Source organism: Corylus avellana, chromosome 6 (assembly GCF_965113065.1).
Source record: "Corylus avellana chromosome 6, dhCorAvel1.hap1.2, whole genome shotgun sequence".
NCBI classification, from domain to species: domain Eukaryota; kingdom Viridiplantae; phylum Streptophyta; class Magnoliopsida; order Fagales; family Betulaceae; genus Corylus; species Corylus avellana.
Genome location: NC_142495.1, coordinates 11,959,231 through 11,982,390, shown reverse-complemented (window position 1 = coordinate 11,982,390; position 23,160 = coordinate 11,959,231). Strand labels below are relative to the sequence as shown.

General features: G+C 39.4%; 2 protein-coding genes across 2 annotated transcripts; one reads left to right on the top strand and one right to left on the bottom strand.

Moving 5' to 3' along the window:
- The first annotated feature begins 468 nt into the window (after nucleotides 1-468).
- LOC132187291 (uncharacterized) lies at nucleotides 469-16,535 on the top strand. Its single transcript, XM_059601556.2, has 6 exons — nucleotides 469-631; nucleotides 754-780; nucleotides 881-943; nucleotides 15,967-16,045; nucleotides 16,133-16,178; nucleotides 16,281-16,535. Exons 1-6 carry the CDS (start codon nucleotides 590-592, stop codon nucleotides 16,288-16,290), a joined length of 267 nt encoding a protein of 88 aa, XP_059457539.1. The 5' UTR covers nucleotides 469-589; the 3' UTR covers nucleotides 16,291-16,535.
- Nucleotides 16,536-17,457: 922 nt separating this feature from the next.
- On the bottom strand, nucleotides 17,458-21,288 carry LOC132188172 (D-3-phosphoglycerate dehydrogenase 2, chloroplastic). The gene is made up of 4 exons (XM_059602575.2): nucleotides 20,549-21,288; nucleotides 19,233-19,720; nucleotides 19,044-19,139; nucleotides 17,458-18,649 (listed from the first exon to the last, which is right to left on the bottom strand). Exons 1-4 carry the CDS (start codon nucleotides 21,177-21,179, stop codon nucleotides 17,963-17,965), a joined length of 1,902 nt encoding a protein of 633 aa, XP_059458558.2. The 5' UTR covers nucleotides 21,180-21,288; the 3' UTR covers nucleotides 17,458-17,962.
- Nucleotides 21,289-23,160: the final 1,872 nt, after the last annotated feature.

The window sequence follows — 23,160 nt, the reverse complement described above, 5'->3', positions numbered from 1 at the left end:
CATTAATCACTTATGATTTACTATGAAATTAAATTTGAGACTTCTTTATTTTTATTTTACATAAATACGTGCAAACATATATATATATATATATATATATAGGAAATTGTATGTATCTATGTACCTTCGTCCTCCATACTAAAAGTCCCGATTTGAGTACTAATATGAGGTGGAGTTTATTTATTGATATTCGCAGCATTTTTTATTTATTAATTATTTTGGTTCTCTCCAATAAATAAGCTTCACATAATGTTAATACCTATATATTAATAAAAGAGTTAGCATTTCTCAAATGTAATTACCCCAATAACTTTTAAAAGCCTTTCCAAATGAATTAAACAAAAAACAACCCGCAGCCGCACTTCAAAGTTCGAACATCAGAATCCGCGAATTTGCGGGCGGGTCGGGGCGATACGGGCGTGTTAAGCGGTTACGGGCGGGTTTTAGCTTTTGCCCTCCCCGCCGCGCTTTATTCTCCCCTACTTGTAAAGGCTTTTGCATTACTTGGGACATAATATAGCATTACAGTTAGGGCTTCCTTGCGAGCGTTGAGTGACAGATTGGGAGTGAGAAAGCAGTATCAGCAGCCATGGCGAGCACCAAAGTTCAGAGGATCATGACTCAACCCATCGTATGTGCATAGTTATACCATCTCTCCTTCGTCTAACAAGTTGGTGTTTTTATTTTTTTTGGTTATATTTCTCGTAATTTCTACTATCTATGTAAATGATTTGTCTTCTTCTGTGGTTTCAGAATCTGATTTTCAGGTTTCTTCAAAGCGTAAGTTAGATTTTCCTCAGTGATAAGATTCTTTGTTGATAGATTTGTGTCTGTATTTGCTGCTTGCTTACTGGTTCTAGTGAATTGAAATTCGATGCAGAAAGCTCGCATTCAGATTTGGCTTTTTGAGCAGAAGGATTTGCGCATTGAAGGCCGTATTATTGTATGCTTTCACCCTTCATTATTATATCATTAATGACTAATTTTTATGTTGGGGATTATCGTAATAGTTGGAGAATATTCTACATTCTAAGTTCTTAAGCTTCAATCCTCCAATAATTAGTAATAGTTTGAGAATATTCTATTTTATAAGTTCTTAAGTTTCAATCCTCCAATAATTAGTATTTGGGGCTATTTCTGTTTGTGCTTTTTTGTCAGGGAAACTTGCCACTGCTACATTTACCTTTCTGCATCTTCTCCTTCTAGAAGTTTATAGAGCATTGTGTTGAAATCTTAGAGTAATATTTCTGATGCTGGTTTATAGCAATAGTCAAAATAGCATGGTCTCGATAGTTCCTCTTTACCATATAAATAAAAATTTGTGCTTAAAGAAATAGAACTTCAAAGAGAGGAAATATTTTAAAGAAAAAAGAGTAAATTTCTTGTCACTTTCACTGGCAAGCATGTTTATTCCATGTACATAAGTAGTGATAATAGATGCTAGTGTGTCAGAATGGCTGATGGTGCGGTTCAAATCTCCCCTTCCCCTTCCCCTTCCCCTTGGGGCCAATTACTTTTCAAAAAAAGAATGGCTGATGGTGCATAGAGATATACCACATTTGTGGGCAATTATGCAGCCTTCTTCACTTTTGAGATAGGTGGTTCTCTGTTAAAGCAAAGTGGACTCTAGAGGAAGCTTTACTGTCAGACCATCTGAGGAAAGAAACATGCTAAAGCCTAAATACATGGTCACATGTTGCCGTTCTTTTCTTTTATAACTGGAGAAAGAAAAAAAATTTGTTTCTTCTTTCTAAATCAAGTGATAGTAAGATTAAGTGAGCTTTCTGGTTAAGCTAAAAAGAAAAAAGCTCTCTTCTCTCTCTTCTTTCCCTCATCAGAGGAGGTGTTGAGGAGTGGTTTCTAGTCTAAGGTGGGTGGCCGGAGGTGGTCAGAATGGGCTTATCAAGGAGGTGGTCGATTGAAGCTAAGGATTTTGAGATGATGGTGAAGGATGGGGAAGCTGGTTTGGAGATTAAGGAGAAAAGTAAAAGGTTGGTGAGGTCAGTGAAGCTGGGTAGTAATGAAGCTGTTTGGCTACTAAATATCTTTGAAGAGTTGATTGCAGTGAAGGATTCAAGGGTATTTCATGATCATTCTAAGAAGGGCTATCCTAGATTATTGGCCCAGAAGTGCTTCAACAGATATGGAAGTTTTTTGGTGATTGAAGAATGCGATGGAAGGGAGAAGCGCAGGTCAGTTATGGTGCCGGAAGGAAAGAATCAAAAAGGATGGAATAAGCTGGAGTCTGAGCTCCAGATTGCTATTAGATTCCTCCAACCATTCCTGATGGTTCCAGAAAAGGATGATATGAAGAAAAGGAGGAGCTTTTCTGAGGTGTTACAGGCCACGATACGTCCATCGGAGGAACTCTTTTTACCTTCGACAGAAACCATCGCAAGAATCCCAAAATGGCTGTCGGGGGAAACTGGAAAAAATGTTGCGCCACAGAAGAAGATGAACGTGAATGTCACTGGTCCAGGGTCAGAATCGATAGCTATACTCAAACGCCCAGATGGTATACGTCCGGCGAATGATAAGGGCAAGGCTCCGATTGAAGGGGGATGCATGGAAGCTTCAGGGAGACAGAGGTACATGATGGAATTTCCGGCCATTCCTTCGCCGGTGCAACCTGTGTCTCCGGTGAAGATTTCTCCGGTGGTTTTTGGATTGTTGGGTAGTGGCAATTTGTCTCATGCAGCGATGGAGGTGCAAGGACGCAACGTACCAGGAGGAACGAACAATTCTGACAATGGACACGTGGAGTTTGGAGGATTCGAATGCGTTAAATTAAGGAATACTCTGGAAAAGATTCAGCAAGAGGTAAAAGAGTGCCTGGAGCGTTTGGCGAAGGGGAATTGCGGGCATTGCGCTTGTGGGCTTTCGGGCCTTGGGCCTAAGCCAACAAACCAAAGTGCAAAGGAGGGTGTTAATACACAGCCCATGCAGTTGTTGAGCGAAACCCAGAGGGTGGGAGAAAGGAATAAGAAAAGAGGGAGACAGAAAAAGAAAAAAAGGCCGATGCGGGTGAGGAAAGTTCAAGTGGGCTGGACATACAAGAACGGCGATCCAGGAGCTTCATCGTCCACTGCTGGTCATCAAGCAACACTGGGTCAAGCGCCGGGAGGTCCTTCGGCGAGGTCCGCGCAGGGCGAGCTAGGAAAAACACCATCTAATGGTGAGTTGGGGCTGTCCGGCATGAGGGCTGGAATTTTACACTTGGGTGGGCAACAGACAGTGCCGATGGGGAGAGAGACAGCGCCGGCGGTGGAACTGGGTGACGGCAGAGGCTCCGATGTCCAAGAAGAAGGGAGGAAAGCAGCTCCGGCAGGTCAGGAGGCTCGGGCTTTGGTGGCGGGGGCTGGGTCTGGTTCTCTGGTAGCCCAGGCTGGTAGGGCGACAGCAGCTGGGACGGATTCAGACCTCCCGGCAGTCATTGCTTCCCGGGAAATGTCGCCTAGACCAGGAACTCCATCCGCTTCTAAGACTGTGGGAGCCTGCGAACAAATAACAGAAAAAGGGGAATTAATTTCTCCCGGGGCAGGATTGGAAATTGGGTTAGTAGGAGGAATGGAAGGATTGGAGGAGGACTGTGTGGGAATTCTTGCGGATTTCAGGAATGATATGGACAGGGGACCTACTCAAACCAATCTGGAACTATACAGTTCTCCACGTTCTGTGGAGAAATCTGCTCCATTTAAGGAGATTCCAGTGGTAGGATTGGAATTAGAGGTTTATGAAGGGGAGGATCTCATTCCATTAATGAGTTGCTCAGCTCCGGGAAACAAGGGGAAAAAGGGATCTAAGTCAACAAACAGGGTTTTGAAGCTTGTCAAGGAATTTAGCCAATTCGTGGGAATTACGTGTGATGGATATGAAGAAAAATTATTGGAGCTGTTTGCGGATATCATTGCAGAAAATGAAGGGAAGGGGGCAGGTGTGGCATCAAATGCGGGAAAGAAAGGATTGAGGGAACTCAATAATCTGGTAAGTTCTATTAATTATGAAGGGAATTCTAGTCGGGTTAGGGCTAAAGGAAGGGCACAAAGAGATAATCCATGAAGCCAAGGATTATTTCTTGGAATGTGAGGGGGTTAAATGAGGGCAATAAATGCTTGAAGGTAAGAAATTTACTTAGACAATGGAAGGGGGATATTGTATGCCTTCAAGAGACGAAAATGAAGTATATTTCCAATAAATTTGTGAGAAAATTATGGGGATGTGCTTATGCTGATTGGGTTTTTGTTGCATCAAGAGGAGCTTCGGGTGGAATCCTATTGATGTGGGATAGAAGGGTGGTCACAAAGATTGAGGATTATGTGGGAGAGTATGTTGCAGCCTGTTCTTTCAAGAACGTAGAAGATGACTTTGTATGGGCTTTTGCGGGGGTCTATGGTCCGAACTTTGATCACATCAGGCACCGGCTATGGGAGGAGTTGGCTGGTCTTACCAGCTGGTGGAATGTGCCTTGGTGTATCGGAGGTGATTTTAACGTGACTCATTTTCCTAGTGAAAGGGCGGAGGGAGCACGTCTTACTCGTGCAATGTCAGATTTTTCGGATTTCATAGCTGAGCAGGGGCTTATGGATCTCCCATTAGCCGGAGGGACATTCACATGGTCGAATTCTTATTCCCGGTCTAGGATCGATCGCTTCTTAGTCTCTCCAGAATGGGAAATCAAGTATCCTGGCTTGATCCAGAAAAGCATGCTTAGATTGTGCTCGGATCATTTTCCCATCTTGCTCGATTGTGACGGCATGGTTAGGGGTAAGAGGCCTTTTAAATTCGAGAACATGTGGTTGAAATCAGAGGGGTTCGTGGACAAGATACGGGCTTGGTGGTCCTCTTATAATTTTTCTGGCTCTTCAAGTTTCATCTTGGCTAAAAAGCTTAAGGCGTTAAAGGCGGACATTAAAAGCTGGAACGAGATGGAATTTGGCAATGTGAATGCTAGATGCTTAGAAAAAGCAGAAGAATTGAAGGCCATGGAGAGTTTGGAGGAAGAGAGGGAGCTCGATGAAGAAGAGAAGGAAAGAAAAAGGGTGATTTCTAGGGAGCTGGAGATTGCTCTTCTACAAGAGGAGATCAGTTGGAGACAAAAGTCCAGGATTAGGTGGCTCAAGGAAGGGGATAAATGTACTAAATTTTTTCATCGAATTGCCAATTCGAATCGGAGGTGCAATTCTATTGACTCCATAACCATTAATGGAGCTATTAACTCCAACCAAGACATCATCAAGGACCAGGCGGTGCAATTCTACGAATCTCTGCTCTCTGAACGTTGCAATTGGAGGCCTAGGGTGGACAATCTTGCGTTTGATTTATTGGAGGCGGATGAGGCCAATCAAATAGAATCTCCTTTCGAGGAAAGGGAGGTTTTGGAGGCGGTTAAAGGTATGGATAGAGATAAGGCCCCAGGTCCAGATGGTTTCTCCATGGCCTTTTTCCAAGATTGTTGGGAGGTGATCAAGAAAGATATCATGGCGGTATTTTCAGACTTTTATGCTCATGGTAAGTTTGAAAAAAGTCTTAATGCTACTTTCATTTCCCTTATTCCAAAGGTGCCTGGGGCTACTGAATTTAAGGAATTTCGTCCTATTAGCCTTATAAGCGGAACTTACAAGATTATAGCAAAAGTTCTTGCTAATAGGATGAAGAGGGTTGTGGCAAGGGTGATATCAAAGCCTCAAAATGCTTTCGTTAAGGGTAGGCAAATTACGGATTCGGTTCTTATTGCAAGTGAATGTCTTGATAGCCGGATCAACTCGGGGGAAATGGGGCTGCTTTGTAAGCTGGATATGGAGAAGGCCTATGATCACATAAACTGGGAATTTCTATTATATCTTCTTAGGAGATGTGGCTTCGGCGAAAAATGGTGTTCTTGGATTGAGCGTTGTGTTTCAACTGCTCGTTTTTCGGTGTTAATCAATGGCACTCCAACCGGCTTTTTCAGAAGCTCACGAGGGGTGAGGCAGGGGGATCCCTTATCTCCATTCTTGTTTGTCATAATTATGGAGGCATTTAGTAGGATGATTGGTGCGGCCATCGATAATGGTTTTATCTCGGGTTTCTCAGTGGGAGATAACTTGTCTGAGAGGATCACCATCTCTCATCTTTTATTTGCAGATGATACGCTGGTCTTCTGTGGGGCGAATATTAATCAAATCCGCTCCCTTAAAGCATTACTTATTTGCTTTGAAGCCGTTTCTGGTCTAAAGGTAAATATGGCTAAATCAGCTTTGATACCGGTAGGGGATGTGGAAAATGTGGGAGAATTGGCTGGGATTTTGGGTTGTGGTTTAGCTTCTCTACCTTTGAAGTACTTGGGTCTTCCTCTGGGCGCTAGCTTCAAGGCCAAAAACATTTGGGATGATACCTTGGAAAAGGTTGAGCGTAGATTGGCAAGCTGGAAAAGGTTGTATCTATCTAAGGGAGGAAGGGTCACTTTGATCAAGAGCACGCTTTCTAATCTTCCCACTTATTTGTTATCCCTCTTTCCATTGCCTGCTTCTGTGGCCAAGCGAATAGAGAAGCTCCAACGTGATTTTCTTTGGGGTGGCTTAAACGAAGAATTCAAGTATCACTTGGTTAGTTGGGACAAGGTATGCTCTCCTATCAACAAAGGTGGCTTAGGGATCAGGAAGTTGAGAGTCTTCAATCAAGCCTTATTAGGAAAGTGGCTATGGCGTTATACGCACGAGAGAGAGGCTTGGTGGAGAATTGTGGTAGATGCCAAGTTTGGTTCAGCATGGGGTGGATGGCACTCTATTGACAACACCGGTCCTCATGGGGTGGGTCTTTGGAGGCATATTAGAAGAGGGTGGCGAGTGTTTTCTAAATATATCAAATTCGACCCAAGAGACGGATCACAAATCAGATTTTGGGATGATGTTTGGTGCGGGGAAATGACTCTTAAGGAAGCGTATCCTGGCTTATATAACATAGCTAATGCAAAAGATGCATCCATTGCCGATAATTTGGAGTTTATGGGTGGAAATCGTCAGTGGAATGTTAGCTTCCTTCGATCGATCCATGATTGGGAATTGGAAGTGCTAGCCTCATTCTATACTACGTTATATTCTCACAAGTGGAGTAGGGGAGGGGTGGACAAAATTTGGTGGATCCCTTCGAGAAAAGGGAAGTTCGATGTTAGATCATTCTATAACATCCTGGTAAGCAAAGAAGCAAGTCCTTTTCCTTGGAAGAGCGTATGGCGCACCAAGGCTCCTTCGAGAGTGGCTTTCTTTACTTGGACGGCGGTGTTAGGGAAGATCCTCACAATTGATAATCTCAGGAAAAGGAATATCATTGTGATCAATAGATGTTGCTTATGCAAAATTGATGGGGAGACTATTGATCATCTTTTCATTCATTGTGAGACTGCTCGTTCCTTATGGCAGGCCATATTCAGTCGTTTTGGGTTGTCTTGGGTAATGCCTAGCAAGGTGGCGGGCCTGCTTGCTTGTTGGTGGATGGGAGGCCGCTCTAGGAGTGCTGTTGTTTGGAAAATGGTCCCTCTATGCATTATGTGGTGCCTTTGGTTAGAAAGGAACGAGAGATGCTTTGAGGACTCTGAGAGATCATTGGAGGAGCTCACGGCCTTCTTTTTCCATACACTTTACACCTGGACAGCGGCTTGGCTTGCTCCTATAGTTATTAGCTATCCTGATTTTCTTGTTCTTTTTTCTTCTTCTAGCTAATCGTTTCCCTTGTATACCCCCTGTGTACTAAGGGTTGCGCCCCTCTGCGCTTTTGATATATAAACATTACTTATCAAAAAAAGTAAGATTAAGTATTGAATGGAAAGGTCAAAATGGGAAGTTTCTATCTGTTCACTTAATAGGATAATACATGTATATTTTTTTTGATAAGTAATGGAAAACATTTATAAAAAGTGTAAGGCGCCTTAGGTACACTGCCCCTATACAAAGGGAAGCACCTACCTAGAGCAAGCAAAAGAAAAACCTACAAAACACTAAAATCCCACAAAACACCAAAAATCCACAATACACCAAAGGCCCTCAAGCCCGAGACCCACACGAAGCGCTCAACGCTAAAAAACATGAGCCTTGCCTTTCCAACGCCTTGAGGAAGCACCTGTAATTTCATAGTTTATAGAGCATTTTAAGTTTAGAAGCTCCCTTCTACCTCTGGAACAAGTATCCTTAACCTCCCGAGAATGACCCTCTTCAATGGCTGTTAGGAGAGCCATAGTTTGATCCTCATTAGTCATTCTCCTCACTCAAAAGCCCCACCACTGGACAAATATCCTTAACACAAAAAAAGAGCCCAATTCAAGGTAGTGACGGGAGAATAGGAGAATATGACTGACCTTTGTTTAATGTTTAAGGAATTAGGGATTATTTCAGCCTTATTGAAAGACATCTTGGGGTCCAAGCTCTTCTATAATAACAGTTTTGTTTGGGGAGGGAGGGTGCTAGATGAGCTAAGAAATTCAATTGTTATTATGTTTACCCCTCTTCTATGAACAGTGGGTAAATTTGCTGCAGGTAAATAGAGGTTCTGTTAGAGTTGAAATTGGCAAACAAATTCTGTTGGACTGTTAAAGCTGATATTATCTTTAGCAAATCCTGTCAATGCTGTCATGTGGAGGTAACCTAGCTTGAATTCATGAAGTAACTGATTCTGGGGGTGGATGATACTTCTAATTATACTGCAGTTGAACTGTGACAAGCTAATCCCTGATTCAGAAAAATAAAAGGAGAGAGACTAGATAAAGAAAAACTGCAGTTAGTCTTTTTGTTTCTCTGGTCTCAAAGTGGAGCGCTCCCTTAACTTGTCAAGTAGAAGGGGCCAAGTTAAGGAAGAGTTACATTTCAGGGCAAAGAAATCTCCTGAACCTAATTAGAAGAGAGAGAGAGAGAGTTAAGGAACCAAGTTAAGGAAGAGTTCCACTTTCAGACCAAAGAAATCTCCTCGAATGTGATTGGAAAATTAAGCAAAAATTGTAGTGACTAGAAGATTAACGAAAAGCTGCAGTTGGTAGTCTTTTGGTTTCAGAGAGAGAGAGAGAGAGAGAGAGAGAGAGTTAAGGAACCAAGTTAAGGAAGAGTTCCACTTTCAGACCAAAGAAATCTCCTCGAATGTGATTGGAAAATTAAGCAAAAATTGTAGTGACTAGAAGATTAACGAAAAGCTGCAGTTGGTAGTCTTTTGGTTTCTTTAGCTCCTGTAGTGTGGCTTAACTTGAGAAGCAGAAGGTGTCAAGTTAAGGGACGGCTCCACTTTCAGATCAAAGAAACCTGTCACTGGAGCCTGATTAGAAGATGAAATGAAAATTGGACTTGTTTGAATCTGTCCCCTTTGAACCTGATCATGTGAGGTTCGTGACCTTGAACAAGAAAAAGAGAAATTTGAAAAGGAAAAACAGATGCTGAAGCCATCAGCACCTTTCATTGATATGTTAGGTAGCATGATTTATGCTTGTTAGGAATATATGGCATAATCTAACCATCAACTATTTGCTCAACTTATACCTGTTTGTTCAAATGACTTATGGCAGAAATTAACTTCAATGAGGATGGGGTGTAAAACCCTTGTTTTACTCCTTCCAATCACATGCTGACGTATCATCATTTCACAAATCACCCAATAGACTCTAGCATACCCAATCTCAAGCCTTAAGGGGGTGGCCAACTACTCAAAAAGCCTTTTGCCCCCCCCACCCCCCCCCAAAAGCATTAGGGGCGGCCACCACCCCAAATAGCCTAGAGAGGACCTGAAACACTTAGAAGGGGTGACTGGGCCACCCTTTCGCCGGTCATCGCCCACCCACGAAAAGCCTTGAAGGGGTGTTGGCCACCTCCTAAATCCTTTTGAGGGGATGGCTGACCACCTCCAAAAAGCCTTTGGGGGGATGGCTACCCCAAAAAGTCTTGACAAGGTGGCCGACCACCACAAAAAGCCTTAGAGCAACTCTAGCAGAGTAGTTAAAGTGTTCATAATAGCTAAATATAGCTATTATGAGCCATTTTTCATCTCCAGCATATGTGAAAGTTCATTGTAACTCATTGAACTATTATTTTAATCATTTCTCTTTTCCTTTCTCTCTCCCTCTCCCTCTTCCTCAATGCTTCACTCTCAAACTCTCCGCCCACAGACGCAAACATGGTCTCAGATCAGAGTTTGTTCCACCACAGCCTATTGACCCTCTACCTCATGGGACCCCAACCTTCATCCTCTGCTTGGTTCCTCCAAGCACCCTACGGCAAGCACCAACATCCAGGGTGGGGCTCCACCATGTACCCCACCTTTGGCCTGGTTCCTCATGGAGAGCTCAACCCAATGACTCACCCTCATCTTTTTTGATGAATAAGCAATTTATAAACACCCAAACGCAAAAACAAAAACTCTTCAACTCAACGCTGAAAACAACAATACATCTTGTATCAAACTCCAAAACCAGCCTATAGCCAATCAACTAGCTAAGAGAGCAAAAACCAAACTAAAACAACACAGCTCAAAACAAAACACATACAGCCTAGAAACACCTTCTGCAAGTTCTGCAAAAACATTAGAAATACAACACAACCATCTATTAACCCAAAATTTCTTCATTAAGATTCCAGCTCCTGCAAAGATCAAGATTCTCAAGATTTCTTTTAAATCTTCCAAATCTTCCGCTACAGCCTCCACTCCTCCAACCCTAAGTCCCTCATCTTCCCCTACGGCCTCCACTCCTCCAACCCTAAGTCCCTCATCTTCCCCTACGGGCTCCACTCCTCCAACCCTAAGTCCCTCATCTTCCCCTACAGCCTCCACCGCAACACAGCTCGCCTGAACACTGCTGGTGGCTCTCCAGTCTTGGTGGCAGCAATAGGATTTGGGTTTAATATTCCAAATGCTTATTTGCAAGCCAGATGGGTGTCTCGTCTCCTTCTTGTATTGACACAAACTGGTGTTGTGAGTTATGGCCAATTGGGGGTGAAATTGAGGGTGTTTTGGCCTATTGGGTGGTAACTGACTGTGGATGACATAGCGGAAGACTAAGGTAACTAATAAAGAGTAGTGTCTTTGATTCTATAAGGAGAAGCGTCTTCGTCTTCTACCCAAAAAGATAAAAACAAGCCCGCAGGCTAAAAGAAAGATAAAACTCCGCAGAGTATTTGGAAAAGAATTCTCTAATTTTATAATAATTCAATGGATTCTGTTTTACATAATAAGCAAGCCTATTTATAGAAGAGAAATATTTGTAGAGAAAGTAAATCTACTTCTAATAGAGAAAGTAAGTCTAATCCTAGTAGAGAAAGTAAATCTAATCCTAGTAGGAAAGTAAACATAATCCTAGTAGTAATAGTAAACCTAATCCTAATAAGGAAAAGAAAATAATTAAAGCAATTCTAACCCTATTAAAGAAATAAAATCCTATTAAAATAAAAATAAAATCCTAATATAAAAATTGACAATCAACGAGAATCGTGACAATATTTCATTTTGTACTTCCATTGTCTGATAACGGGTAATATTCTGATCAACCGACGATGCTCCAATATCATTTTTGATATTTTCTTTATTTTCCTTTTTACGAAAAATATAGGTAAATATCGTCCTACATCAGACACCCCCACTTGAAAAAAACTTGTCCTTGAGTTTTTTTGGGACATGGCACGCGCAGCTCCTCTGCAGAAATATATTTGGAGAAATCTACATAGTTTTCACCAAGACACGTTTTCTCCTTTTTGTCATTTTCCATAAAATTCCCCCAATGATTTCTTCATGGTCGTCATCTTCAACTTCACCGTTATCTTCCAAAGGATCGCCAATTTTTGTGGTAATCTTGATGAGTTGCAGCTGTGGTGGAGGAGGTTGCAACTGTGGTGGAGGAAGTTTCACTTGCGCTGGAGGAGGCGGTAGCTGTTCCAGCATTGATGTAGTTGTTGGAATCAATGATGGTGGTTGCACATATGTTTTCTCTTACGGCAACTCCACTTCTTCAACCAACTTAACATTTTCTACAACTTCTTCACCATAATTAAAATTATCTTTATAGGCGAAGGGCCTATTTGGAGAGTTATGAAGATGATTATGGATATGACAAAAGTGGCTTACGTCATCCTCACGAAATTGGTCAACATAAGGATACCGAACAGGTTCCCTTCGGATCCCATAGTCATCTGGTGGTATAAACCGGGCATTGAGTAACTGCTTCATCTTAGGCCAAGATGTCACGGGTCTTTTTCCTTCCCTGGATCGAGAGAGCTTCAACCATTCCCACCAAGCGGATGCTAAACCTTTGAGCTTATAAGCCACCAACTTCACCTTCTTTTCTTCCGGAATACACATGTACTCAAAGAATCTTTCTACCTCCATTATCTAGTCAAGGTAATTTTCAATGTGAAGATAACCATCGAATGAAGGGCGATCGATATTCATCCGGTACTTCCAGGTGTCTCTGTGATTCCAATGGGCATGCATCTGCCTGCGTTCAAACGACTTGCACAACTGGTGCACCTCTTGTTGCATCATCTGCTCCGTTTGCCCGAGCTCTTGGAATTCAGCTCTAAAAGGAGCCTCTGATCGCTTGATGTATCGTTGGTAGTCGGATCTCGAAACAACATCTCTCTCACGAACGGCGTCGTCATAGAAGTTATTGTTGTAGTATAAGTTGGCCATCAAATCCGGATAATGCCGGTTCGGATACCCCTTGAATTTGGCTCTCGAAAGAGTCCCTCCCCTACAAGCGGCGTTGTTGGAAAAGTTTGTCACCGTTGCGCTGATTGGTCATGATCAGGATAAAGCTTGCTTTGATACCAATTGGAAGACTAAAGTAACTAATCAAAGAGCAGCGTCTTTGATTCTGCAAGGAGAAGCCTCTTCGTCTTTTAACCAAAAAGATAAAAATAAGCCCACAAGTTAAAAGAAAGATAAAACTCCGTAGAGTATTTGAGAGAGAATTTTCGGATTTGATAATAATTCAATGGATTCTGTTTTACATAATAAGCAAGCCTCTTTATATGGATAGAAATACTTGCAGAGAAAGTAAACCTACTTCTAGTAGAGAAAGTAAATCTAATCATAATAGAGAAAGTAATACTAGTAGGAAAGTAAACATAATCTTAATAGTAATAGTAAACATAATCCTAATAAGAAAAGGAAAATAATTAAAGCAAATCTAACCCTATTAAAGAAATAAAGTCCTATTAAAATAAAAATAAAATCTTAATATAAAAATTGACAATCAGCGGGAATCATGACAATATTTCCTTTTGTACTTCCATTGTCTGATAACGGGTAATATTCTGATCAACCGGCATTGCTCCAATATCATTTTTGATATTTTCTTTATTTTCGTTTTTATAGAAAATATAGGTAAATACCGTCTTACATCAGTGGAGATGTGTTGGCTGTATTGTTCTTGCTTTGGGTGTCTTTGGTTCTTTGCTGACAGATGAGAGATCACAGAGAGTGATAAACAGAGAAAGAGGAGAGGAAAAAATGATTAAAAAAATTGGAAAATAATATTTTAGGTAAATAGAGAGTGAATAGATATTTTGTTGGAGTTTGTATTGAAAAGTTAGTAGTTAAAATAACAAAAGGTGTGTTTTGGGTAGTAAAAAGAACCACTTTTGCTGGGGATGCTCTTAGGGTGGTCCAACCATACCCCTTTGGCTTTTTTGGGGGTTGCTAGGCACCCCCTTAAGCCTTGATGAGGTGTCCAAACCACCTCCTAAGGCTTTTGGGGGTGTGATTGAGGGTTTTACACTCCATCCTTATTGAAGTTAAACTCCTTGAAACCTTTTCTTTCGTCAACAAGCTTGTAGAGCAAGAGATAATGGCTGCAAGTCAAAAAATGTTTGAAAGTTTGGGAAGTAGGAATCGGCATCACCTAAAAGGTTTAGTGTATGCAAGACAAGCTTCTCACTTTCTTCCCTGCCTCCTCAGCAGCTCCAGCTCTTGACTGTCCAATCTTCTTTATATGATTTTCTTATTGACCCACCGGTAGACTTCAAGCGGTTGAAGGTTTAGTTTGGTGTGTGGTTTGAAATATAAAGTCCAAGAAAGAGAAAGTAATGAAAGCTCTTAACAATGGCTCTCTTGGCTCACAACAAGAGTGAAGCTAGGCAACCTCTCAAAAGGTAGTAAAGGCTTAGACTTCGACAACAATACAATGAACATCCTTATCTATTTTTAGGATGGAGAAAACCCTTGTTGCAACGTGTAAAAAGACAGCTTTACGCAGGAGTTTGAGTAACGTCAAGACATGTAAAACACCGTCAGAATTCTTCCTAGAGTTTCATCGCTAACTTTAGTATGAAACTCAACAAAGTTAGGACAATCTTCCTGATAGTGCTCTTGGGTAGGCACCTTCCATAAGTAGCGTCATGACGGTCTGTTGATGGTCCATCTAATAGTGTTCTCGGGAGTTCCCTTTTTGCAAGCAGAGTCGGGACGTTCTTATGATGGTCTTGTTGATGGTGCTCTCGGGAGTCCCATTTCATGTAGCGTTTGGTTGTCTATCTGACAATCCTGTTGATCCTCTTGTTGGGTAGGCTTTTGAAGTCTTTTATCACGCATCTCGTCATGACGGTATCTGATGGTCTTGTTAACGGTAGTACAAGAACTTCAGATCTATGCCTAACTTTTTACACCAAAACACATGGATGATAAAAAGTTTAAAACCCTTGTTTTGATCACTGAAATGAGTGAATATCTAAAATCTAATAGGTGGGATGTAATCTGAAGTCCGGCATCTGAGCATAATCTTAATCATTTGAAATTGCAAGATCATATTTTTTATCGTATGGCTAGTGCTCATTTCCTTGGCAACTACCACTAATCTATATATATATATATATATATATATATATATATATATATATATATATTTTCTGCTCCATACGTTCAACTTCAAATGCTAAGCTGTGTGACATCATTTTCAACTCAAACCTTAGCATTGCCTTTTCATATGGAAGTACAACTCACGCACGCAAGAGGGATTGACCTGTAGCCAAACCCTTCCCCTTTACCTTTTTTTTTTTGGATTTTGGGGGGGGGGGGATGGGGGGGGGGGGTGGGGGTGGGTGGTAGATGCCATTTAGTCCAAAGACCATTGTGATACGACTCTCAGAATTGTCTGAAGTAGTTGAGGGACTTGGAATTGGTTGAGCTTTGTAGATATTTTTGTTCCTTCTGTTCCAGCTCTTAACTGTTCTAAGGTTGACGTGGGAGTTTGATAATATGAGTCAAAATTGCTGAAATGACCTGCTACGAGTAATGCAAAATTATGCAAATAATATGACAATAACAATAACAATAATGATAGTAATAATCATAATATTATTATAAATTAAAAAAATAAATAACAAGAAGAAAAAAAACAGACAAAGAAGGTTACAAGTATAGAATATCTTGATCTACTGGAAAGACAAATTGTTCTTACTTGTAGGCACGAAAGTGTCTGCACAGGATTCACTGTGCTGTCCATCTTGTTATAATGATTGATGTTAATAGGAAATAATATGGCCCTTCAGGTCTGTAAGTTTGTTATGCATCATCAATCCTAGGAGTGCCCATTTTTGCTAGTGAAAAAATAACTAATAAAAGGTCTACCACATATGCCAATGTGTATGGGAAATCTTGAATTTTGAAATTATGGTATCTAAATATTGCTAAAAATTGTAATCATGCAATCTAAATTAATGTCAAGTATATTGATTCTTGTGCTAATTTAGTTACAAAATTATGGAAGTGGCTTCTAATAAAAGCTTCTCTAGTAATCAAGGTGCAACTCCATGAATTATTATTGATACTGCCAATGCATGCATTTGCTTGAACAAGTTGTGAACAATGTTACTTTTAAGACATGAAAATGCTGTTATTTTAGACCATTATTCTTGTGATATAATTCATGTGTTGCACTCTGACCAAATCCAAAACTCGTTTCTCTTCCTTTGCATGTCGTAATCTTTCTTTTACCCTGATTATATGATCAACATTTCTGTTGTTCAGGGCTTTGACGAGTACATGAACTTGGTTTTGGATGAGGCTGAAGAAGTTAACGTAAAAAAGAAGAGCAGAAAGACATTAGGTAGGTAGTGAAACACTAGAATATTCTGCTAGCTAAGATTACTATTCTCTTGTTTCTCCTTCTAAACTCTATCTTGCTTTTGTTTAGGGCGTATTCTACTAAAAGGGGACAACATAACTCTGATGATGAATACGTATGTGAATGCTCTCTCTCTCTCTCTCTCTCTCTCTCTCTCTCTCTCCCCTCGTATAAACATATTCTTTTTGAAATTGAGTTCTTTTTCCTTGCTATCCAGGGGGAAATGATGAGCAATCAGCAGTAGCATTTGAATTGACACATCATTGCATCTCTTCAATAGTCAAAGATGTGAAGAAAATATCGTGGTGAACTTCAAGTTTTAATATTCCTTGTGATAGGGAAGTTTTGCGAAAACTAAAACGTGCCTAACATGTTTGTTGGTACTTGGAATTGCTTTCTGCTTGTACACATGTCAACCTACCTTGAAACTTTAATACATTCAACGTATGTGCACTTTGTGGTTGAAAATTTTGATACGTGTGCCTTTTCTTGAGATTGTTTGCCCCTTCCCGTCCACTAATGTTCAGCCACTAAAAGAGTTGAACATTTGGGATTTCTTACTTTGCCCCCTGCTATTGTCTGCCCTCTTAAGTCCTTAAAAAAGTACCATTTGTAAACGTTGATTAACTCAATTTTTTTTTTCCCGTTATTAACTTCCAAAAATTAAAAACAGTAGAATCCTTTTCAAACTATAAAATTGCAAAATTGGTTATAGTTGGTGCAAATTTTATTTAACCACTTGAATTTTCATCGCATCGGCAATTCCCTCTCAAAACTTCAAAAAGTTTTGATTTATTGTATTTAGTTTTCAATTTTTTTCATCTATTAAATCTTAACAGAGAGTGTTAAATTTTCAAAAAACCTCATGTTTTTAGGAATATAAGAAAAAAAAAAATTTGCAAGGATTTAACGGAGTTTTAAAAAATACTCCTGAATCTTTAATTTATTTATTTATTTTTTGTTTTTTTTTTTAAAAAAAAAAAATTGGTATTTTGAAAATTGACGCGAGTTAATGAAAAATTCTAATGAAATGGTGAAATTGAAAGATGAGTACATTAATTGAAAGTTTTTGAAGTTTATAGGCTAATTATAAAAGTGACAACAATTTAAAAAGGTTCAATGAAGTTTTCACTTAAAGTTATTTTGGTTGTCACATGACATTATAACTCCTACTATAACCATCTTCAAAAATGGTTTTCCTTCTTGAAATTCTATGATTCCTCGTCTTTATTTGGAATTGCCCTTATTTCATTTTAAAAGTCCTGCTTAAATTAGAAAAAAAAATTGGAGGTTATTTAAACCTTGAAAAATTTCAAATTATCAAGGAAAAAAAAAAAAGTGACGGTCTTAGAAGAAAAACTGACAAAATAATATGTCAATTCACAGAAGACCCGTAAGAAGTTTAGTGGATTTTTATTGTTTTGTTTAATAGATTTCAAACATTTTCCAATAGTTGGTTTTCAACCAGCAAGAACAACAACCACAACCAAAACCAAAATCACTCAAGCGGATGAACAAATGCTCCACCTGACTACAGATAATAAGACTAACACCCCTGCTTTCTAGTATTCCAGGGTGACAGAAGAACATTACAAAACCTAGACTAAACTCAAATTCAGGCAATCTTCTACGGGCACATGCTGGCTGCTTCATTTATCAAGCACCCAACAATTTTTCATGGAAATATTACGGGTACCAAATTTTTTACCAAGTGATGGATACCAAAATAATGTGGAGCTTATTCTATTGGTACCCATTACATGAATATGCTCCATATCATTTTAGTACGCATTTTTTGGTAAAGAATTTAGTACCCATAACATTTCTCATTTTTTATTCAAATCTAAAACCCACTGTAAAACCTATGTGGGCATCCTTAAATTAAATAAACACCAACTCTTAACATTTCTCCAATAGTTTGAGGAACACAAACTCTTCAATGGATGCCACCTTCCCTATTTTTTCAAGGGTTTCCTTGTCTGGTTCTTCGTCCACACCAATCGCCATAATAGCCTTCGTCCTCAGGACCGTCCTCCCCACACTCATAAAGCTCACGTTCACATTTTGCTCGCCCAGAATGTTTCCAACCTGACCAATCATGCCCGGTTGATCCACCTGCCTGCACAAAATCAGGTTTCCTTCCAAGCTCACATCCACAGGAAACGATCCCACACGTGTCAGGTGGGGTATTCCGAATTTCACTTTCCCCTCGATGCTTATATCTCCATTGTTATCTGAAAGAGCGCTTGCAAATTTAGACTCCACATCGGATATTATCACCTGAATTGAGTCGACGGGGAACTCCGGCGATGAGTCGACAAGTACCCTTTCCTCGCTTATGCGGAGGCCTTTTTGTTTTGCAGTAAAATCTGCATTCACCAGGTTAACAAATGAGGCTGATATGGGTTCGATTATGCCTTTGGTGACCATGGCCCTGAGAAGTCTTGTGTCCAGGTCATCTGGGTCACGAGCAGATTTGTATACAACCCTTACAGATTTGATTCCACTGCCTCCGGCCACCAACTGTACAGCTAGCCTGCCTAGCTTCTCAGCTAGCACCACGTAAGGTGACAACTCCGACACGACCTGAGAACACGAGCTACGTGTAAGTATAAGACCTCAGTATAAGATGATTAGCCTGTATAGAGTATATTAGAAGTTATAATTTAGAGAAGAACAAGGAAAAAAGACTGGTAGAATTAAGGTGGTTGAGTCTATGACGTACGTCCATACATCAACAACAATACTCTTATTTATAGAGAAAGAGTGAACTTTCTACTTTTACATTAACAACAATAAAGTTAATTTATAATTTGCAACTCTTTTCTTTTGAGTTCTTCTAACTCTTAACTCTTAAATTTTTTGTCTCTTAAGTTATGGTAGTGAACAAATTATAAATGTGCCTTTGTGACGGGTATAATGTACAATCGTATTACAGTCAGTAAAAAGAGCGTTACCCAATGTAGATTTCATTGTTTACCTCAGGAGGGACCATGGGAGCATTGACAGCAGTTGCAGAGAGCTCCCCTTTCAACGCCCCTACTACAGCCTCAGCTATTTCAATGGCCACACCTTCCTAAGTGGTTGGCACAGATGGTCTAACGGGTTAGCCAATATTCAAGAGAGTATATGGAATGATATGCAGAAATGGTTAGAATAAAAAACATGCCTGTGCTTCCTTTGTGCTAGCTCCAAGGTGGGGTGTGACTGTGACGTTCTCACACTGCACAAGCTTGCTATCTGCCAGCGGCGGCTCCTCCGTGAACACATCAAGTGCAGCCTGAGCAACAATGCCGCTGTTGAGGGCCCTCACGAGCGCATCTTCATCTATAACCCCACCTCTGGCAACATTGATGAGACGGACTCCTTTCTTCATATTGGCAAAAGCTTCATCGTTGAAGACCTTTGAAGTAGCAGGAGTGAGTGGCATGTGCAGAGAGATGAAATCGGCGGTGGAGATGGCCTGATTGAAAGCCACCAATTCCACCCCCAGAGCACGGGCTCTGTCCGCCGGTGCATATGGATCGTGCGCAATCACATGCATGCCCAACCCTTTCGCACGCCTCGCCACTTCAGATCCAACCTTTCCGAATCCCATAATTGCCAACGTTTTTCCAACCAGAGATACCCCAACATACTTGGAACGCAGCCATTTTCCTGTACAATCAAGTTCAATTATTATTATTATATAATGTAATGCAAAAGTACGGCCTCCCTTGTAATTACCCTAAACTACAAAAGCTCATGATGCAACCATTGTTTACAACATGTAGCAAATTTCAACTTTTCTTTCTTTCTTTCTTTCTTGTTTATTATTATAATCATTTCGAATAAACATCTATGCAATTATTTGTTTTAAATTGCTAACAATTTAAATAGGAAATACAATAAGCTCAATCAATTTATTTCGGAGATCTTGTCGGCCAGTGTCGCATTAGTCCCGCTCCCAAATATTATTGACCCTTTATTTTTTTTTATAAAAAAAAAAAATCAACATCAAAATATTTATATTTTTTATATTATATCATTTACTTTTTACTACTATTTTTTTTTAAAAAAAAATTACTATAAAATATATATTTTTTTACTTTTCTAAACTCATTATTATACTCAATTATTATTATTTTTTTTTACAAATAGTATTTGAGCGTGGCGTGGTGTTTAACAAACAATGCCCCTGATATTTGAGTGGCTGTGAAAGCATCCAGTGATGTCCCTACTTGGAAAGGAACGTATCACTTCAAATTTATTAATAGGCCAGCTACCAAAATTAAAGATAGTTGAAAAGTATGAAAGCGGAAATTCGACCCCGGAAAAACATGTATTTCTCCATTTCCACGAATAATTCAGATCAAAAAGAGAGGCCGCTCGCTTTAGCAGGTCAATTATTTCACAGAATATCAGTTATAATCATAAACACAGATTTTCTTCCTTTCTTTATGAACAGATCTGAGATATTTGATCAAGACATGAGCAATTAATTACCAGCTTTCATGGAGGCGTCAGCCTGGGCGACATTCCTAGCCATAGCAGTGAGCAAAGCAATCCCATGCTCGGCGGCAGCGACTGTGTTGGCCGTCGGCGCATTAACGACAAGGCAACCGAACTCCGTGGCGGCCTGCAGATCCACGTTGTCAATGCCGACGCCGGCGCGGCCCACCACCTTTAACCGCCCCTTGGAGGCCTCGAACACCTGTCTACTCACCTTCGTGCCGCTCCTCACGATCAGCGCGTCGCAGGACGAGATCTTGGAGCAGAGCTCGTCGGGCGAGAGCCCGTACAAGCATTCCACGTCACCAAAACTGCGTAGAACTTCGAGACCCGCTTCTCCGAGCTTCTCGGAGACCAAGATGGTGGGTCTGGGATAGTTGAGATCTTGGGTTTTGTAGTTGGGGACCGAGGTTTCCGGCGATGTTACTGTTTTCAGGACGCTGTTGACGACCACCTGGGAAGTTGAACGAGAATGGGAAAGTTTAATGGAGATTGGCGTGGAGGTGGCGGTGCTGTGGAGGAATGAGAGAAGAGAGGGTGGTTTTTGTGATAAGTGTGAAGAGGGAGAGGGGGTGACAGGTGAAGAAGAGAAGATGGCTTTCGTAGAAGAGGAAGCCATGGCCATGGGGATTGCTTTCTCGCTCTTGTTTTTTTCGATCTGTGTGTGTCTGAAGAGGAGGGAAGGAGTTCCGCCTAATAATTTTGTGATCTGTCGGGGTGTCTTTCTTTATAAGAGGATTAGACTGTCAATTTCGGACAAATTTTATTTGACAGTTTTAAGTAAAAGAACAATAGTAGCTTTAAATAAACCAGAGAAATATTTGGTTTTATTATCTAGCACATTTATTGTTTATTTCCTTATATGGGATGTTTAAATTTATCATTAAATTTGTAATATTTATATCTGATCTTTCAGATTTAATGATGAATTTGCAGAAAATGAACAACAAACACATTTCAACTAACAACCGGTAATGTCTCCAAGCCGTAATTTAATCGGCTGAGAACCACGCCTTATGAAACGGTTGTCACTAGTTCGAATTCTCACTCTTCCTCTTGTGTGTTTATGTCAAAAAAAAAAAAAAAAAAACTAAACTAAACTAAACTAAACTAACAACCGGTAATTCTTGGGTTTAATTACTTAGATATGTTACCGCTTCAAAAAAAAAAAAAAAAACATAGATATATTACACATTATTCTAATTCTACTGTCTATTTCTTTTGCAAATTAATCATCCGCACAAATCTAATGATTGATTTGTGAAAAAAAAGAAATTGTAGAATGATTTGTAGGTTTTAAGGAGTAATATTATAAGTTTCTCTTGTGTCACTTTAAGAATGATATGACTTTTAAAATTATCATTGAGTTTGTAATTAATCAAGTGATTTTAAAAGTCACCTCATTTTTTTAGGGAAACAAGAGAGACTTATAAAATTACTCAAGTTTTAAGGCTTAAAATTACAAATTTAACTGAAGGATTTTTTTTTTTTTTTTTTTATATTATAATTTTTATTTAAATATTATTTACTCGCATTCTTGGTATACAAATTATTAATTAACTCTTTATATTCTAAAATTTTAAAGATCTCATTTTCAATTCAGCTAATATCTTATCTTTTTTGTGACATTATAAGTAGAATTTTATCTATTTTAATATTCGGATGCATATTTTTAGTAGGCGTATATGATTAAAATTATTTGCAAATAAAAGAAACATTCTCTATAATATAAAAACTATATTATGACTAGAATAAAATAAAATTTAAAACGTATAAAAATAGAACTTGATTTATCAAAAGTCCTATTTCACCTCTACTTTAGGATATAATTATCTAAAATACACTCAATCTGCACGGTCGTAAGTAGCTAAAAAATAATAATATTTGACTAGTATTATTTTATGTGTATGCCGGTTTGGATGTGCAATTTTGGGGAAGAAAGATGCATAAGTGATCACGGGCGAGTCACGTGATCACTTTCTCGTCAATCAAAATGGCTTTGACTAATGGATAGGTCGAATTGAAAAAAAAAAATAATAATAAATAACTTGAATGTGGTGCATTGTAAAAATTGAAACATTGAAGGTCGAATTGAAAATCGACTTAAACTTTAGGGATAAAGTGTAATTAACCCAAAACTTTTTTAAGAAGAAACGTCTTTGCAAAAGTGAAGAAAAAGTCTTTTGAGAGAAAAATTATTTTTGAATGTCTCGATAACATGCCACACATTTTTAATATGTGTATTTTCAAGTGTTTCGATACCTAGACAAAGCCTAAATTTCATAATTTGATAATCTACAGTTTCTTTAAAATTGTAGAGAATCTTCATTCACAATTCATCAGTTTCTTACTTTTTATATTGTAAAAAGCTTTGAGCCAAAAACTTTTTTAAAAAGAAACGTCTTTGCAAAAGTGAAGAAAAAGTCTTTTGAGAGAAAAATTATTTTTTAATGTTTCAATAACATGCCACATTTTTAATGTGTATTTTCAAGTGTTTCGATACCTTAAAAAAAAAAGAAGCTTAAATTTCATAATTCAATAATTTATAAATTCTTTAAAATTGTAGGGAATCTTCATTCAATAAGTTAAAAAAAAAAAAAGGGGTG

Bases quoted from the DNA above. Each gene is read 5' to 3' on its own strand.
- LOC132187291 (XM_059601556.2), top strand. From the start codon at position 590: ATGGCGAGCACCAAAGTTCAGAGGATCATGACTCAACCCATC. The intron at 781-880 runs GTAAGTTAGATT...AATTCGATGCAG, and splicing joins TTTTCAGGTTTCTTCAAAGC to AAAGCTCGCATTCAGATTTG. The intron at 16,046-16,132 runs GTAGGTAGTGAA...GCTTTTGTTTAG, and splicing joins GAAGAGCAGAAAGACATTAG to GGCGTATTCTACTAAAAGGG.
- LOC132188172 (XM_059602575.2), bottom strand. From the start codon at position 21,179: ATGGCCATGGCTTCCTCTTCTACGAAAGCCATCTTCTCTTCTTCACCT. The intron at 19,140-19,232 runs GCATGTTTTTTA...CCAACCACTTAG, and splicing joins CTAGCACAAAGGAAGCACAG to GAAGGTGTGGCCATTGAAAT. The intron at 18,650-19,043 runs GTAAACAATGAA...TCGTGTTCTCAG, and splicing joins CTCCCATGGTCCCTCCTGAG to GTCGTGTCGGAGTTGTCACC.